The 20,864-nt window shown below is 36.1% G+C and overlaps 1 protein-coding gene across 2 annotated transcripts in view; it reads left to right on the top strand.

Moving 5' to 3' along the window:
• The window catches only part of LOC311292269 (CUGBP Elav-like family member 5), a 202,017-nt gene that overhangs the window by 10,930 nt on the left and 170,223 nt on the right, over nucleotides 1-20,864 (top strand). For both annotated transcript variants that reach the window (XM_084411901.1, XM_084411900.1), the window contains exon 2: nucleotides 3,247-3,329. In XM_084411901.1, coding sequence (XP_084268027.1) covers nucleotides 3,247-3,329 — 83 coding nt within the window. The remainder of the gene's footprint in view (nucleotides 1-3,246; nucleotides 3,330-20,864) is intronic.

Here is a 20,864-nt window from a genome sequence, read left to right as displayed (position 1 = left end):
AGTTTTAATTTAGAAAATAATGAATTTATTCACGTCTTAATGTTCGGGAAAGGCTGAATGCGAATATGAAGAAGAGGCTGAATAGAAAGGAATGAGTCTCTTAACATCGTTTTAATTAATTCTGAGCTTTTTAACATTATTTTGTGCACTTTCTGATTAGCACAAAGCTATCTTGCTAGACAGAGTACAGAGTTTCAGGATTTAATACTATTGAAAATCTCCCTTTAAAGTTGATTGATAGGCAAAATATGCATATATAGGGGCAATTCAGGTAATTTGGGACAAATCTACCATTCATTTCAGCTCAAATGTCCTGTTTTCACCCTACTTTTCTCGACAGACTTACCACTCTGAGGTTGTTAAGCAAAGAATCCATACACACAAGAAATATATTTGAAATATTTTCAGAATATATTTTGAAATATATTTTTGGAATATATGCAAATATTCGAAATTGGCCCAATAAATATATTTTAGATAAATGTTTTTTTTTTTTTTTTTTTTTTTTTTTTTTTTTTTTAGTTAAATATGTGAATGTATTTATATGTCAATACATTTACTAACAACATATATGTTCATATATGTTTTAACTTTTGTAAATTGTTTCATTTGAAATATATTTTGAAATTTAAAAAGTTAACATTTTCACAAACAAACAACACATTTTCAATTAATTTTTTTACATTTTTTATTTATTTCATTTTAAATCTGAGTTCAGCTATTTTTGAGTTGACAGCTGTCCCCAGTTGTCCCTTGGTGGCCTGTGGAAATTTGAATACAGTTATTTAATAGTGTGTGTATGCAGTGTTAGACACCGAGTTCTATCTATTGTTTAAGTGTACTTCACTGTTGGAGTGTCACTGTTATACTTGCATCATAAATATTGTGCATATTTTCAATATTTAAATGACTTCAGGAAAGATGTCAATAAAACACAACAATAAATCTAATAATTGCACTTAGTGTTAGGTACGTGCCACCTAATATGGCCTAATAGCCCTAGGAAAGCAACTATCTGTCATTTTACATTGCAGTCATTTAAATGTACAGTATTTATTATAGCTGTGTGTCATAATACAGTAGTGAAATATGGTAGCCTACTGTTGTGTATAGGGGAAAAGATAGAGGAATTACTATGATCAAAATACATTTTCGACCCTTCTTTAGCAAGCTAAACATTTTATCACCATATATTTTGTCATATATTTTACATTACATGTTATAAATGTAAATATATTTCACACTTAACATCATATATGTTTGTTATATTTCAGAATATATTTCAAAATGATAAATATAAGTGAACAACAATGCAAATATATTTCAATGTATTTGCAATATATGCCACATATATTTTTGACACTTTAAAATATATTTCATTTTTTTTTTTTTCTGTTTGGGTTATTTTAGTATTATTCATATTGTCACGCTGGGTTGCAGGAAGAACATGAGGATGAAGATCGGGTTCAAAACCACTTTAATAACACACACGAACAAATGATACAAAAGGCAGACGAGCAAACACAGCACTAGCATTAACGTGACCAGATAAACTAAAAGGAAACACGCATAAACTTAAAGATAACGAGGTGTAGACAGCTCAACCAAACGGACAAATCACTGTGACCGAAACGAATAAGTGGCGGGAAACAAAGACAAAGAAACACATGTGATGACTAGTCCATGAAAGCAAACTAGCTGAACATAATGATATAATAACACATATACTATTATATGTTTTAATGAGCTTTTTGTTGTTATATTTAGTTTCATTAAAATTTTTATCTCAAGTTTATTAATAATTCTGTTATGTGATTTCATCAATTAAAGATGAGTTTTAAGGGATACAATTATTGACTACAGGGGGACTTTAAATGGGACATATCATGAAAATCTGACTTTTCCCGTGTTTAAGTGCTATAATCGGGTCCCCGGTGCGTCTACTAACCCAGAAAACGTGAAAAGTGAAACCCGGTAACTTTGTTTTGGTAAGCCTTTCTCTGCAAGCATGTCAAAAAATAAGCAGATCAGAATCATATTACCGCCCCTTTAATCTGCACATTTTCCACCCACGCCGCCGCCATTTGGTTTTAGCAAGCGACAACAGTGTAACCAGTTCTAATGCAATGGCATTAAAGTTTGAGCAAAGCATGAAAACTGTTCTGTCAGACTCAGATGAAACAAAAGAGCAGTGGATTAATTTTATTTTCAACGGAAATCCCCCAGAAACAGATGAATCACTGTAACTCCACAACAACTACATAAATGTAGCCTATCCACTAACCATTCAGAAACGCCCATTTAAAGGGACACACACACAAACGGAGCGTTATTGCTCACTCCCAAAAAGGGGGCAACTTTGACAAGCTATAATGAATGATCTGGGGGGTATTTTGAGCTGAAATTTCAAAGACACATTCTGGGGACACCATTAGATTTATATTACATCTTGTGAAAAGGGGCATAAAATGTCACCTTTAAATGATTGCTTAATACTTTGAGGTGTAAAATGTGTAAAATGAATCAAAACAAGTTAATTAATCAAAACCCCAAAAGGTTCTATATATGAAGTGCCTGACAGAAAGAGACAGAGAGAGAGAGAGAGAGAGAGAGACACACACGAACACAGAATGACAGATGTGACTGATGTCTGATCACAGCGATTGACAGTAATTGCTAGTGGATATTTTGGGAGCAGAGGCGCTGAGCTGAGGTTACAAGGTCAAAAACACTGTAACCCAGTTCGAAATCTAGTTTATACTTTAAACGTGGCATGCGTGTGTATTATTGGCCCTTGTGACAAATTGCTTGTGATGACATTCATTTGTAAGTCGCTTTGGATAAAAGCAGCTGCTAAATGAATAAATGTAATAGATTGTGAATTCTAAGACAAACATCACGATTACTATTGCGTGTCTTTATTAGCGATCGGAATATAATTCCTTTTGACTTGAGCCACCTAGTAACCGCTTAGAACTCCATAGCAACATGTCAAGAATACACACAACAGATTGGCAACAGCATGGCAACAGCATAGCAACGCCCTGGCAACCACCCAGAAAGCCCTAGCCAGTTTTGCACAGGCAAATATCACTCATGTTTTCTTCAGAACATGTAAAAATCTATTTACAATTTTTTTTTTTTTTTTTTCTGTGCAGAGAGTCTTTGTGGTAAATGGCAGCTTTGGTGCAAGAGTTTTGTGTCAGTGTGTGTAGTTCAGATCTGATTCCCGTCTCATTTTTACAGGCTGTGCGTTCCTCACGTACTGCGCTCGTGAATCAGCCATCAAAGCCCAGAATGCATTGCATGAACAGAAGACTCTACCAGGGGTAAGTCTCTTTTAATCTAATGTCTTTTTTTGTTGTTGTTGTTGTTGTTTCATCTATTTCAGGCAGAAATGGTCTAACCGTTGAACGCAATTCAGAAACAACTCTAATATTTCTTCTGATATATATATTCCTTTATTTGCAACATGTAATCAATATTATATTTGTACTCCCAAATTAACAGGAATATAGACACTGGCAGAATGTTCAGGTTCTTTTGCATACAACAGAAGAGGTTGGTGACTGTCAATTTCTAAAAAGGAATAAACATTTCCATAAAATTGTGTCGTTTATGACTATGTTTTTATCAAAAGGAGATTGAAATTGTTTTATAAAAGCACTTTTATGGTACGTTTTGGCTGTTGTTCAGCTTGACAGCCTCTGGTCACCATCCACTTTCATTGTGCTGACAGAGAACAACGTGAACATTTTGATAACAAGTAGATGATGGTAGACTTTTCATTTTTCGAATGCTGAAAGTGGTGGAAGTGTTTATTTGCCCCCTTAAATGTTCATCCCTGTAACGTTGGGTGGTCAAACACGTCCGTCAGAAGTTTGCGCGTGGCAGATGTCAGACATGTTTTATTTCATCATGCCTTCGGCTCTTTACTGTCAATCTGCTCAGGTTCAGAGGAAATCCTGTTTCATTATGCGTCTCTCCTGCTAGTTTAATGTTGAGTGAATGATAGCAGAGCAGAGAAGATATAGCCGATACACTGAGATCTTTTTCACAGGAAACTTTGATCTCCATTTAACCTCATTGTTGTCTGCAGTTGAGTTGGAGATTTCTCTTTCCCACGTGTGTGAATGGAGCTGTATTTTTAGGTGACGTGGGATCCATGGGGAATGTAGCGTGTGTTAATCAGAGGTGAGCTATGGAGTTTGTCTGGCTCTCGTGCGAGCACATGTACACATGTTCGGCTGTCACGATCAGACGTGTGGCTGCACATTCGTTCGCTCCCGTGGGGTCTATCGCTGCCGTGGGCCAGCTGCCGGAAACCACAACGGTGGAAAAGAGCGCCCGTAGATTTATGGAAAGGTTATGGACATTAACCTTGTTGGCTCGCCCACACAGATGCAGAAAAGCACAATATAAATACATGCACTTCCGGATTTATGCACACATACACACACACACACAACTGAATCTCACAAAACCTGTTAAGAACAAGGTTGCATTTTACCAACCCAAAAATAAATAAATATATATATATATATATATTATATTGTGCCAAATTAGCTGATAAACAGTGGTGGTCATTCAATCTATCAAGTCTGTTGACATTATCTTTTATATTTTCATATATATATATATATATATATATTTTTTTTTTTTAAGTGTAAATTGTGAGAACAATTTTTATTTATTAAATTTTCATATTTCAATTATGTAATTTTGTGTAAATCTTTATGTGCATCTCTCTAGATATCAGTACTGGTTAATGAAAAACACATTGGTAGACCATTAATTGTGCTATTTTACAGTTACACAGTTTTACTTTTGAATTTGTTTGTAATCCTCATTCTCAATGATGATTCTCAATAGTCTAAAAATTACTAGAGTATAAAGATTTTTTTTTACATAAATCAGCATATATATATACTGTGTGTGTAAGTATATATTTTTTTTCACATTAAAATAATGTGAGTTATATAGGATGGACATGTTCTTGACAGGTTTTGTGAGATTTACTCATACTCTGATTTCCAAGCAAACAAGCCGGTCTTAATGGGACGTGTAGTCTTAAGTCTTAATGGGACGTGTAGTCTTAAGTCTTAATGGGACGTGTAGCACCGTGAATTAGGATGATGCTGGTCATCATTTTCAGATTAAGATGTGTATTATGAACTCTGAATGTGTCTGGATGGAGCCCAATTATAGAACCGAGTGTCTGAAAAAGGAATGAGCTACTTTTACTTCGAGGCGTGTGTGTTTCTGTGTATGTGTTTGGAGTGGGGTCACTGTAAAAGAGAGCAGTGGAGCGTAATTTTAGGCTGGAGAGACTATTTCAGGAGCAGACGGGGTGTCAGTGGAATAACAGTCAGTCATGTGACACCTGAACTGGTTTAGAAACAAGAAACAGCAGTCACTCACTGGCTTGTGTGTGTGTGTGTGTGGGGCGAAGGGTTTTAGTGAATCTAGTTTGCAAGATTTAGTTTGGGCTTCATGATTCACGCTGAGCCAGACATTTGACAATTGCCACAATTTTGCATTAAGTCCTATTCAGATGCAACACAATAAAGTGGCAAGTAATAAAAAGCTATTTCTTCCATATAAATTTGAATAAATACACTACCGTTCATAAGAGACTTTCAGAACTGCAGAGTATATTAATAATATAATAATAAAATATGTTCTCATTTGACTGATTTTTTTTTTATTATGAGATGTTTATGTACTGTATGGGTAAATATAACTGATATAATATTCAAACTCTTTAAAGTTTTGCCATCATGAAGCTTAAACTTTGCCAAACCAACAGACAAGTTCATCCTCAGATGTGTTAAAGGGTTAGTTCACCCAAAAATGAAAATTCTGTCATTAATTCCTCACCCTCATGTCGTTCCAAACCCGTAAGACTTTCGTTCATCTTCGGAACACAAATGAAGATCTTTTTGATGAAATCTGAGAGCTTTTTTTTAAAAAGCTTCAATTAAATCTGTTCATTATATAAGCGAACGAGTCGAGTTGCGTAGCTGTCAATGGAGGGACAGAAAGCTCTCAGATTTCATAAAAAAGATCTTCATTTGTGCTTCGAAGATGAACGAAAGTCTTACAGGTTTAGAAGGACATGAAAGTGAATAATTAATGACAGAATTTTCCTTTTTGGGTGAACTATCCCTTTAATAGCTTGTAAACATGACTTTTTTTTATCCAGACAGTATGCTGACTCAATGAAATGGTACAGTTGCGGTATTTGTGTTTCCAATTCAAACCGGCAGGTTCAACTAAAACACACGGGACCAGTTAAGTTCTTAGATCTAATGCAAAACAGATGAAACGAGGGGACGATCAATCACATAGACGGTCACTAATATTGATTAATGAATGTTGTATTGTTATCAAGAGTGTGCGCTAGTCAACCCTGTTGTACAATTCAACGATTTCCCATGAAGTCAGACGACTCAACTGAAATGTCTGAAGGAAATTTATGGTGTGTGCGTGCACCGTTTCCTTACTTTCCTTTTATTTAAGAGCTCTATCGGCTTGTCAGATTGTATTGTTGTACTATGAGGAATTATTGCGCTCTGGTTGGTTCAGCCACAAGAACTACAATATAATTCATAACTAGGGTATTTATCAGAGAGATGTCTGGGAAGCAGGAAGAGGAGAGAGACGGAGCGCAAAAAGAATATAAATAGAGGGAGCTGGAAGATGAATAGAGTAATATGTGCAGGAATACGCCAGGGCACGTCGAGTTTACAGGAAAGGAAAGTAGATGGTATACACAAACAGGGTGATGAGGGTCATGTTGACAGCCCCAGGCATATATGTGCACTTCTGCATGTGTGTATGTTGAACGGAAAGCCACAAAGGGCCTACTGAGTTCCCACATCTCCATTAAGAGTCTGCGAAATGCAGGCATCGGGGCACGAGAGGTCGGAGGAGGAGGATGAGAGAGAGAGAGACAGAGAAACAGTGAATCTTACACTTGTTTTGCATTCGTACAAGACATTATTGGACAGTTGGGACAGAAAGGCCATTATTTTTTCATGTCAAATAAAAGAACGGAGTAAAATGAGTTCGAGGCCGTAGAAATATATATGAATCTCTGCCGATGGCGCGTTGGGTGCTATACTGACGTTTGGCATGTCATTTTTTCCATCCTTCTCCTTTTTTTTTTTCTTCTCCATTTGTTATAGGCAACATGAAACGCAGGGAATTGTGATGTAATTTAGTACCATCCTTAAAAAAGTTGTGGAAAATTCTATTTAATTCACGTTTATTCAAATAGTGCTTTTCACAATTCATATTGTTTCAAAGCAGCTTTACAGACAATGCATGTCTACATTACAGTTTAGAGTGATCTGTTATCAGATGTGACTGTGTCCAAGTAATGTCCACATGTCAGAAATATACAGTTCTAAGATAATACAAATCATGTAGTTAGCTAACGCCATGTATTCAGTTAGGCAGAAACGATGAACTCATTAAAGCAATTATTAAGCTGTGATCGTAATGATTATAATATATAGAAAATTGGGCGGTTGATTCAGAGTTGGCGTCGTCTCTTCACAGGTGTTGGGTCGTCTGAAATCTTCCTAAGATACTGGAGCTGGCGTACTCTCTAGTTACCTCGGGACGGGAAAATAATTAGCGTAGCTGCTGCTCATAAAATTTCAGGCAGTAGATAGTCATGCGCATTTGATCTGATAAAACTGGAGTGCAAGGCTATGAGATGCATTATGTGAATGCTTGGCTAAAGAGATGTGTCTTTAATCTAGATTTGATAGTGTCTCTGAGCCCTGAACATTATCAGGAAGGCTATTCCAGAGTTTAGGAGCTAAATGTGAAAACGCTCTCCCTCCTTTAGTGGACTTAGATATCCTAGGTACTATCAGAAGCCCAGAGTTTTGTGACCTTAAAGACAGTGATGGATTACAGCGCAATATAAGTTTGGTTAGGAGCTAAACCATTTAGTAGCAATACTTTGTAATTAATACGGAACTTAATAGATAACCAGTGTAGAAATGATCAAATTGGGGTTATATGGTCATATTTTCTTGACCTGGTAAGAACTCTAACAGCCATATTATTATTATTTTTTGACTAATTTTAGCTTGTTTATTGAGGATGCAGGACAACCACCTAGTAATGCATTGCAGTAATCTAGTCTAGAGGTCATTTCTGAGGTGGAAGAAGGCTGTTTTTTTAACACATGAAATATGATTTTCAAAAGACAAGTTGCTGTCTAGTTGTAACAGTGACAACTGATAAATAACATTTATTATTAACAAAACAGTCAGAAAGTAAATCCAGGCAGAGCATAACAAGAAACCAGGCAAAGAACAAAATAATCCAAACACTGGAAAATCCAGAAACTGAAACGACTCACACGAAACATCCAACAAAGGACAACACCAGACTAAGAACATTCTTCCTCTTCCTCTTCTTCTTCATCATTGGGGTTTTACGGCAGCCGGCATCCAATAAGTTGCATTGCTACCATATGGGACTAGCACCTTAGTGTACTAGATTCTGCTACACAGTCGCTTAATCCTACTTCTAAAATACTTTTCATAGATACTTCTTCCAAGCCAATTTCTCGCAATTCTCTGAGTAGATCTTGTCTTTGGCGGTCATAATTTCTACAAGAAATCAAAACATGTTGCACTGTCTCAGGTTCCAGACATGAACACAAGCCACTCTGGTGTTTTCCTAAAATAAATAAAGTGCTATTCAGAAACGTGTGACCAATCCTCATTCTAGAAATCATAAACTGTTCCTTACGTCTAACTCTTTTACAAACATTAACTGAGTCAGTTACCTTACTAGATAATGAGAATAGGTGCCTCCCTTCGTTTTCTTGCTCCCAGAGCTGTTGCCATTTTAAAATTGTTCCCTGCCACACAACACTTGGATAGATTTATGTTTACGAGCAGCTTCCTTGGCCAACTTATCAACCTTTTCATTTGTTGCAATTCCTACATGAGCTGGGACCCATACAAACATTCCTCTAATTGCCAGAACCCTCTCTAATTGCCAAAAGAATATCATATACAAGGTCTTGTCGACTCTTTGATGACCCTTTCCCAATACTATTGATAGCTGACACAGACTCACTGCATCGCAACACTTCTGAATTATGGTTCTGAATCTGCTCAGTCCATTGCACTGCCATCAGGACTGCGTATAATTCCACTGTGAACACACTTAGAAAATTTGATGTTCTGTCTAAAGCTTGCACATTCCACCTCTGAACAACAAAAGCTAGACTAAGAACATGAGAAACACTTGGGCATATATACACTCAAGGGTAGATTGGCAAACAAGACACACCTGGGAACAATCAGGAACTAATAAACAAGAAAAACTACAAAGGACTACAAAACATGGCACAGAACAGGAAATAACATAAATCCACACAAGACAAGGGGAACACAAGACAGGAATCATAACGCTAGTATAATACCCAGGTATTATGAAGAGGATGTAACAGTTCATCCTCCTAGATGCAAATTGTTTTCTAAGAGTTTCTGTGTAGGTTTTTGGTTCAATAAGTAAAACCTCAACCTTATCGGAATTTAATAGAAGAAAATTACTGGTCATCCAAAATTGTATATCTTTAACACACTCTGTCAACATGTGACGTGATGAAATAGGCATATATATATATAATATCATCAGCCTAACAGTTGGAAACTAATTTGTTTTCTTATTATATTACCAAGTGTCATTATTGAAAATAGCAGAGGGCCTAAAACAGACCCTTGCAGCACTCCATAATTTACTGACTTTAAAGGAGAACTTGGTAACTTTTTTAACTTAATAAAACTGTCTAGAAATCATTTGGATGGTTAAACAACCTGTTCTGGTGATATTGGTGACTTTCCCCGCTCCCCCCAGCGTTCCCAGGCGGAAAACCAACCTTGCAACTTCGGGACTACCGTCCCGGCAAGATAGAAATTGGAAGTCTCGTGAGAAGCGAGAACGAGAACGAGCGCGAAACACGAATTGCTTTATGGCAATTCGACATAAACACACACGCATGTATGATGTATTACCCCTATGGTATTACCAGATTACCCACCTCGGTAGTCAGACATAGCTCCACACGATACAGTTGGCTTGCTCCGATCAAAACAAACGCACATGAGCAGCGGTAGAGAGAGGGAGGAGGCCGCCGCAAGTGAGTTTTTTACGACCGTGTTGTGAAATATACGCCCCCCCCACAGCTGTAGGGGGAGCTCGTGGGGAAAACATGCGACAACAAAAGGGAAAATCAGCGAAGAAGTGACTAGAGTTCGCTAGAGTTGCCGAGTTCTGCTTTAACTGGAATAATCCGCCTTTAAATAAGCAAAATGGTAATGGACAGAGAGTTACAACCTTAACCACCTTAATGTGGTCGGGCTATAAATCTGTTTTTATAATCTCATTAAAATGTTTTTTTTTTTTTTTTTAAACATCCAGTAATACTAAAAGACTAAAAAGACAAAAAAATCATGGAAATTAATTGGGCAGATGGTGTACAGATCCTGGAAAGGCCGTTTGTAGCCTGTTTTGCTTCTGTAATGTGACATATTTCTGAGTGAAACAGAATGTAGAGATATGATTTTATGCCATTGAATCAAGGTTGTAAATATGGTCAATTTTAACGACCCTGTATTTCCATCCTCACATATGAGAGCAGATGAGATTGGGGGCGATCCTCTTTTCCACAGGGGCGATTCCTTTTCCTCATTAAATATCAATTCAGTTCACTTAAATTCAGTTGAATCAAATTCCAATTGATTGAACTGAACTAAACATACATTAATTTGTTTTAGGTCAGTAAAGCTTCTTATGAATCCCTGCAGGGACGATTCATAGAGATAACAGGGAAAAACGATTGTGGACACACAGTCAGCATATATTTAAGGAAATTAAGGAGCGGAGGAGAAAAACACACTGTAGAAAGGGAGGCCTGGACTTCATTGGTGGTATCGGTCCAGAGAATGAATGTTTATGATACTGTTTTGAGTCACCATTTGATGTTCAATGTAAAATCTGGATTCTAAAGCAAAACTAGTTGAGAACCACTAGTGTATAATGTGGCTATAGACCTTATTCAGAGCAGCGCCATGACAGGTATGAATTAAAGTGAGGCTGAGGGATAGACTTGCTGTGTTTCCAATGGCATCCGCTGTAAAAAGCTCTATAAAGTTCCTAGATTACTTACAATTTTCCACAGCTTATATTGTCGGGAGTTTTTTGTCAACTGAAATTTCTTGGATGGATATTTTTCCAGTGTTTCATGTGCAGAACAATCCAAAAACACATTAAATAACAGTACAGCCCATTGAAGAGATGCATGTCTGTCCCTCACAGCCTCACTTTCATTCCCATTAAAAATCTAAGATGGCGCTGCTGTGAATAAGGTCTATAGGGGTCTATAATGTTATTCATCACCATGTATAGATTGTAAATAGCAGTTGTGTATTTTCAATGACTCTGTGGCTCTGGGAAGGATCACAGCTGGGAGTGAATCTCAATAGAGCTCAGCTGTAGATACACAGAATCTCTACGTGTGTGTTTGTGGGTGAGTGTGTTCTCTATCCGCTGTTCTCGACATCCTTCAGCGAGGCACAGCTTGAGGGATATATAGTTGCCATAGAAACGGCAGCAAGCCTGTTATCAGTGTAAGTGTAATGAGAAAAAATGCAATTTCAGCCAGCACACATGCACACACTCGCAAACACACTGCCAGTGGACGACCGTAGTGGCACCTTTGCTTTGCTTCGCTGTCTCGTTTCACAATTCATCTTACAAAAGGCATAGATGTTCTTCTGGCACATTCATTTGAGTTCAGTGTCATTTAATCTGCATAGAACCACCTGTTTTAGCACTGCTAACTGAACTGATGTGTCAACTTTGTCTCAGATTTGTGGGAATAAAAACCCAAATAAGTCAATAGTTGTCATACATTAAGAGTATATAGAGCTTTAAAATTAATAATAGATCAGATAATTTGATGAGAAACATTTGCATTCATATTGAGATTTGTTACTTTTGATCACAGACTTTTGAGACATTAGTCCCTTTCACACATACTGTTTTACTGTTTTTACTGGTAAATTTACGGTAAATTACCATTAAGAGATCACGTGTGAACAGGACCTTTAAAAAAAATTAGCACGTACGCACTGACATAAGAAGTCTGCTTTTGCTTTCATAATTGGAGATGGCACGATTTGTTTACAAGCTGCTTTTTAATAATGTTTCTATGTAAATATGTGCTAGATGGACATCTTTGACCGTTGTGCCCAGAGCTTGACACTAACTTTCTGCTCACTGTTACCACTCAACATTTTCACTTACCACAGTTTTTTTGTTTGTAAATTATTTTTTAATTTACACACTTACACTCACGAGATGAGACGATAATATTTGATCACTTTTTGATATTTTATAAAAAAAAATCTTTTTTTTTAAATCTTCAGTTGAAATATATGACTGGAAAAATAATCTTTTATTCGACTAATTAAAACAATGCAGGTGCATTTTTAAATGTTTTTTTTTTAAACTAATCTAGGGCTGTCATTAATGATTATTTCGGTAATCAGTCGATTATTTTGACGATTAATCGAGTAATCTGACATTTTTTTGTGGTAATAAAAATATACCTAAGTGAACAACCTTTAAAATGACTTGAATTGCATACATAATAATTACAACGAGGCAATAATAATTGGTTAAAATTAAGTATCAATAGCAAGTAATCATTCTGGTATTTTTATACTGTGTGAAAGATGCTATTGTTATTGGTATTATTGATGCTATCTCTTGTAAAGGAGGCACATGTGAGATAACTGGGATCCTGTTCTCAGGGTTACTGACTTTTAAGAACTCCACTCATGAAAATTAATAAAACATTTAAAACGTTATGGACATTTCTCTAGTCATGCTCAGCTCTAAAGTATTTAATTGACTAAAAATAGCTCCTTTTAAGTGAGTCCTTATTCAGTAATAACAGGAAAAGTTATGGAAAAATGTAGGTCATAAAGTGTGGGAACTCTACGGAGAAACATCTGAAAAGCAAAAGTCTCTCCTTTTATATATAGATTTTTTTTTTCTTATTTTGTTTATGTATATAAGCAGAACTTTTAGAATGTGAAATTGGATTGGATTCATTGGATTGACAAAAATTGTTGTTGCTATTGTTTTATAAAAGCAATAAATCACGTCCCATAGTAATTTCATAAAAAGAGACTGATGCCAAACCTTTCGACGGATATATAATTTGTAGACCGTTTTTTTATATAGTTAATGTAAACAACGGTAAACAAAGGGATCAGTTGTGCCAACAGGTTAAAGCAACACTAAAGAACTTTTCCTCGTCGATCCCCCTACAGGTTGGAAGCGGAATTGTCCATTGTCCAATAGTCCGCTGTCGTAAATAATTTAGCCTACCGTCGCACGCACGCTCGCTGTTTATCCAGCGCCGGCTTTGGAATGAACGACGTCCACAGACAAGGTAGAGTATGTTGCATGATTTTAGGAAAGTATGATGTATTGCGACATCAGAAACGAAGAAAAACTAAATAATGACTATTGTAACGCTTGCCGTAAAGCAAGTCAAATTTGTAGTTTTTTATGTCTCATTCGAACTACAGAAACGCGACCCGATCTGGCAAACTTGCATAGTGCGGTTATAGCCGATAGAGGGCCGCAAAGCGAATGCAGAAGTGCCGTTCACCCTGTTACGACTTGATGAACCACTGAAACGATTTTGGAAACATAATTTTAAGGTAAAAAAAAAGTTATTTAGTGTTGCTTTAAAGGGTTTTTGCATTGTGTGTGAAGAACACACCTAGCAACACCCCTTAACCATGCTAAAATCACAGTAAAGCACAACATCTCATAGTTTCTTGCTTTAATGAGCCACTAGAGTAAACTAAACTAGTTCTGAGTAAATCTGAACTGCTCTCCAGCTCATCTCAGCTTCTTTTCTCTGTGTGCTACTGTGTTCTGCATTGGCATGAAGGCTGAATATGAGAATGAGGCCTTTTACATAACAAGTCATAAAGAGAGAGAGAGAGAGAGAGGGAGAGAGAGGGAGTTCCATGTTGCTGCCACTTGGCGATGACCTAAAATGTAGGCGCACACAGTCACACATCAAAACGAATAACGATCCAATGCTGCGCTCATGAATTCTAGGTCATTAAGTCCCGCCCCCATGCATGTGTTTCTTTTTTCATTTCAAAGTGCAGCAGTAATGTGATGTGCTGCTGGAGTTGGCCCGAGGCAAGTGTGTGTGCGCGTTTGTTTATGAGCGTGCGTTTATACATATGTATGCTGTATGGTGTGTGTGTGTGTGTGTGTGTGTGTGTGTGTGTGTGTGTGTGTGTGTGTGTGTGTGTGTGTGTGTGTGTGTGTGTGTATGTGTGTGTGTCCCTCAGCAGCTGGAGTGGTGATTTCTGCTGACAAATTCTCCATGTTGTCAGTGGTCACACTACATCTGCCTCACAAACAGGCCTGTTCGTGTGTGTGTGTGTGTGTGTGTGTGTGTGTGTGTGTGTGTGTGTGTGTGTCAGTATAAGGGCTGGATGGTATGATGGCATATACTGCTTTAAGCTATTTACTTGTGAGAGCGATGAAGGAACGTGAAAGCTCAGGAGACTTTAAGTATCTGGTTAGTCTTAGATTATTCTCCTAAAATTCCTTAGGAAAAATAGGAATAGACACATATGAGTCAATATTGGTCATACAGTAAGAATATAGAAATATAAAATAAAGGTACACTACCTTTTGGAAATTTAGGGTATACGTAAGATTTTCTTTCTCTCTTTTTTTAAATTTAGTAATAATAAATGTTACTTGAGCAGCAAATCATCATATTAAAATGAAGGATCTGAAGGATCATGTGACACTGAAGAAAATTCAGCTTTGATCACAGGAATAAATTACAGTTTAAAATATGTTCACATTGAAACCACTTACATACGTTAAATGGTAATATTTCACTATATTGCTATTTGTACGGTATTTTTTATCAAATAAATGCAGTCTTGATTGAGAACAAGAGACTTCTTTCAGAAACATTAAAACAATCTTACTGATTCCAAACTTCTGTTTCATTGCTGCCTGGGAAAAGTTATTGCGATATTAATATGATCATATTTGTGATGTCTCTTTTCTCTTTTACATCATTATCTCCTGCTCTGTGTATTTATGTGGGTTTATTTAGTCCTGATGGGTAATGTAAGTGCTCTGTTGGTTTTATTAGGACTGATGTAGTCTCACACGGCTCGCCCACAGACACGAAAAAATGACAATATTATATTTAAAATCACAAGCTCCAATCTAAATGGCTATGTGCAACTTCCGGGAATTAGGCTCCACAAATGTATAGGGAGAAATATGGATTTTTATAAATATAATTAATATGAACTTTTTTGATAAAAGTAGATTTTTTTTTTGATTGGTAAATGTTGATACAAGACTATTTTACTCAATATTTTTGATTTTATGCTTTTGTAATGCTTATTATTTGATTTGTTATGTTAGAAACATGCTAATGGAAAAAAACAATTATACTTCTAAGTTCTAATGATATTTCCCATGCACTTTTTTAATACATATTTATATGATACACTTAAAGGGATAGTTCACTGAAAAAAAAATATATAGGGTGAATAGTGGTAAAGTGGGACACTTTCTGATAATGTACCTTCTGCATAATGTTTTATTATGATCCAAATGTCTTAGCCCCTCATATGATACAATTCTAAATAGCTTAAGTGCTCTACTCTACTATACAGAATAAAAAATAAAGAAACATTAAACACAGGATGGATGACTCTTACTCAAACACACACTGACCCCAAACCACATTTTTCCAGGTGCTACTGTCAAACTGGGACACCTTTATTGGCAAACTGGGACACTTCAAACCCATTAAATTGTTATTCAAATGTAGACCCAATGAATTAAATACACAATAACAATATAAACAACAACAACAACAATAATAAAAATCACTTTTTTTAAGGAGGGATGCAAGTACAGCAGATTCTTTCCACCCCTCCCTCCCTCGCCTGTCCACAATATTTTGTATTGGGTTTAGTTTATTTCATATAAATTTAAAAAATAGAAATCTTCTTAAACATTTCTTCTTATAGGCTAATTTTATTCCACACAGGCTAAGTTTCATTTCTTATTGTTGAAAAGTTTTTTGCAAATATTGCAATTGTCCCAGCCATCCAAGCTTGTATCATTCATCTTTCTTTCTCTTTTTTTTCTCTTTTTTTTTGGAATTGGCATTGGTTTTTAAAATCAGTTTACAATTTTTGTTAAAATATCTAGCTAGCTATAACTAAATGTATGAGGGGCATACAAAAAGGGAACTCAATTCCCCCATTAGAATGACTTAAATGGCTGTCCCAGTTTGCCAGTAATACCCTGTCCCAGTTTAACAATAGGCTATTGGCAAACTGGGACAGTGTCAAAATCACATAAAAAACAACAAAAAAGATTAATATGAATGTGATTTTTACAAATTCTGATTCACCATTACATCCTATAACAAAATATATAACAATTACAAATGATCCATGAGTGTTTTAATTTTTATAAGCTTAACAATATTCACCTCAGAATGCTATGTCATTTTACTTTACATCACGATTCACTGTAAGGTTGTTGAATATGGTGTGCCACACCCCCGTAAGTGATGTCATAGCCACAGAATCTATATTTTTTTATCACATACTTGCTTATGATGAGCTCAGTGTTGATTTTTAGTAATGGAATAATTTACATGTAAAGATAGAAATTAAAAAGCTTAACTGTCCCACTTTACCCATTGTCCCACTTTACCACTATTCACCCTATTTAATAATAATAATTCTGTCATCAATTATTCACCCTCAAGTTGTTTCAAACCTGTATGATTTTCTTTATTCTGCAAAAAGAGCTTCGCCATCACGGAAATTAACATTGGCTTGGGGAAAAAATGCCTCCCAAAAAATCAAAATATATGGTTTAAAAAATGTCCCTGTATGAGTTCTTGTTTTTAATATTTATAACAGGATATAGAGCGCTGTTTTCCCGAATATCAGCATAATTGCGAATGTGATAGCCTATTGATTTTATACAACAGTTCAATAAACAAGAAATTAATGTTAATTTACTTTCATTTTGAACATGGGAGGGAGATTGGGTTTGTTTGAAACGGGCCGTCTCTGGTTCTGTCTACCGCGTGGAAAGAGGCTGCAGTGGATCTGTGCTAAATGTTATTGACAAGCAGCTATTTTAGGTCTTGCTCACGGCTGCCAAACGCATGATGTAGAGCTGCTGTGTTTGGCACCAAATAGCGCTGTCATTTTGTTTGTGTTACTGAGTGTGATGCAAACCTCTCAATGCCCTGCTTGATTTAGTGAAGTTGACGTGAAGATGCTTTCTGCAACACCTCACAGTGTCTATCCAGCCTGAGTGAGCACTACTGGCCATCAGTGCCAATATTGCAGTGTATATATAGATATAGATTTTTTGTGTGTTTTGAAGATGCACATATTGCTGTATTTATGTATTTTCTCTGAAATGGCTTAAAGGTTTTCCTGTAGCTCAAACAGTAGAGCGTTGTCGCTTGCAACACCAACGTCATGGGTTCGATTCCCAGGGAAAGCAAGAACTGATAAGGCAAGGCAAGTTTATTTTTATAGCACATTTCATACACTATGGCAATTCAAAGTGCTTTACAGAAGGGAATTAAAATAATCACAAAATAAAAGCAAGGAAAATTAAAACGGAGATATATGATACAGTTATAAAATGAATTAAAAGAGTAAAAAGATTATATATAGATAGACAAAACACCGGTGTATCATATTTTTCACAACTCCCAGTTTTACCCTGAGATTTTCATTCTGAGATAAGAATGTAAATTTGTACCTTGAAATGCAATGTAAGTCGCTTTGGATAAAAGCGTCTGCCAAATGCATAAATGTAAACCATGATTGCAACCAAACAGTTAATAGATTTATGCAAACGCATCTTCAGCACTGATGAAATCCAGTCCTGTTTTTTATTTTCTCAAGTTTTGCCTTTGTTAATGTCCTCTAGTGTTCCATTATCCACATAATTCATCATATTTTCATGATCGATATTGTCTTCAATTCACTTTGATAGATGCTCTCAGCAGCATCTCAAATACTGGGGTTTTAGTTTTCAGCAATCCCATCTGACTGAATTTGTTGATTTGGCCGGTAATTAAATCTGTAAAATAAAATGTATTGTAGACATACACGTTTACGAGGCGTCCCGTATCATGTTAACGTTGACTTGCTTGCGTCCACTGCGATCCTCTTGTAGCTTCTATTATTCAGCTTGCTTGCACTGTTCTATGTATTGGCTTTATTTAAAGTGTAAAGAAACACAGACAACTGCAAAAGCTGATGGACAGCAATGTTTTATGGGATGGACAGTCACTCTTGAGATCTATTGTTAAAGTTTTCCCTTTATTATTGCTGTTCCCACCGAGGGTTGGGAATCGAAAATTGATTCCAATTCCGGAATTGGATACTTAAGGTCAGGAATCTGATACATGTTACAAAATGAAAATGTTGATTCCTCTTATCGATGTGCATTTTAATATGATTTTAAACCATTCAAGCGCAAGAAGACCTGCGCACCAAGCCGCCTCCCACTGTATAGTGCGCGATACTGAACAGTTGGAAGGACAAATACACACAAAAATATATCAAAATATCCTCGTGAACAGTCGATTATGTCTTAAGTGAACATAAACAGTTGACAAAGAAAACGCATGTGTAACAGTATATTGGATCCGTGCAGCTCTTAAAGTGACAGCAGCCTAATATTCCTGCTGCCATCTCTATAATAACGTTAATCAATCAACAAAAGATAAAGAGAAAATTCAGTCGCTGTTCTTGACTATAACTATATTTGTAGTGTATCTTTCATTTATAAAGTGCTATTTTACATTTGATTACAGTTTCTGTACCTGAATACCTGAAAACCTTAAAACCCTGTTCATTTCAATCGTATCTTTGTTCAGTTGCGATTGCTAATTTGTTTATTTGTTCTTTTTTAAATACTGAGTGTTTAATTGTCTTTTAAAAATGCTTGAAATTTGTATTAGTTAGGCTAGTCGTTTTAGGCAAAAGTTCCTTGTGTTCTTCTTTAGCCTGTTGATTTGTGTTCATGGTATTCTGCTACAATTAAATGTTTTGAAATAAGACTTAGAATGAATGTGAATGATATCTAAGTTTTGTTTTTGTTTCGTTTTTTACCTTAATGGAATCGGAATTAGGAATTGACAAGAATAAGCAGAATAGGAATCGGATTCGTTAAAAATGAAATGATACCCAACCCTATTACCACCAGTGGCTGTAAATTGTGTAAATCATCAGCTTCTGTGAGAACAGCAATGTCTTTAATTGGTGGCTCTTGCTTCAGGGTTATAAGTGGTTCTTCACTGTGAATTCAGCAATTAAACTTGATTGATAAAAAAAAAAAAAAAAAAAAAAAAAGTTGAATGAAACACTGATTAACATCATTGTTAAAGTAACAATGTAACGTCTGTATGTAACGTTTTACATGATGAACACTTTCTATGACTCCCCAACATCTTGCTTTGACATCCTTTAGGGGGATCAAGTCACCTTTAGGGGCGTCAGACCCCCCCCCCCCCCAAAAAAACCCTCTATATAATTCACACCCTCAAGATACATGCAATAACTTATTAACAGGCAATAGTGCACCAACTTAACACCAAACAACAATAAGAACCTTCACATGCTTCATTCTTTCTTGCGTGTTCTGTGAATGCACTGGATTTGCAAGTTTATATGGCGAAAGACAAGACCGACATATGGGTGTGTAGAAGATGACAGAATATTAATTTTAGGGTGATCTATTTCTTTAAGATCTCTCAAACCACAAACTGGATATTTCCTCCACCCCATCCACCAGCTTATATTTGTGTATTAATTATTCTGCCAAAAACACGAGAGTGTGAGAGAGGATGAAAAGATAACCATGGAAGGATTAAAGGAATCCTGCTATAAATGGACTGTTTTGTTCCTGATTAGCTTTTTGAATTATAACGAGGCATGAGAATTTCATTTTCCTCTGCGTGTGTGCTGTCGTCTGGCTTTGCCAGTTTCAGATATAGAGAGAATATGTTCATTTCACCCATGAAACTTACACACACACACACACACACACACAACTGGGCATATCTTTATGTTCCAATACTAACTGTTTAAGTCAAGTCAAGTCAACTTTATTTAAATAGCGCTTTATATAATACAGGGATAATTAACAGGAAAATAATGTTTCAATGAAGTAAACAGATTTCAATGATGTTGCATATGAAATCACGCACTACATTGCATGTAAAACGGTTATTACGGCACATTAAAAAGAAAAAAGTGAATCAATGAAATATAAATGAAAAGGCAAAACTAAACGAAACTGTGGTTGAAAACTAACTAAAATAAAATTAGTTTGTTTTCCGACCACTGTAATTTTATTACATTTCATTAATTCATATTTTAAAGTTTAGTTTTAGATTTAGTAAACACTAATGAGCCTGTTTTTTTTTTCATGTAAATAACTGTGGTCATGTTCTGTTGATTTCTCAGCTGTGAAGTCATTTCGACGGAAAACGCAATAACCTTGATGTGCCACACAGACTGTCTCTTCCGCGGTCGTGTTCTCTATCCCGCTTAAGCAGATTCACTTGTTGATGGCGGGAGCTTTGGAGAGACGGGGGAATATTACAACCTAAAGGTCACTGTCTCAGACCCCATTACTGTCTGAGACGCTTCATCATTCCCAGAATATCTCATAAGCGCACACATCTCTGCTTT

Source organism: Rutilus rutilus, assembly GCF_951802725.1.
Source record: "Rutilus rutilus genome assembly, chromosome: 6".
NCBI lineage: Eukaryota > Metazoa > Chordata > Actinopteri > Cypriniformes > Leuciscidae > Rutilus > Rutilus rutilus.
The sequence above is the reverse complement of the archived record's forward strand: the minus strand, read 5'-3'. Positions and strand labels throughout refer to the sequence as shown.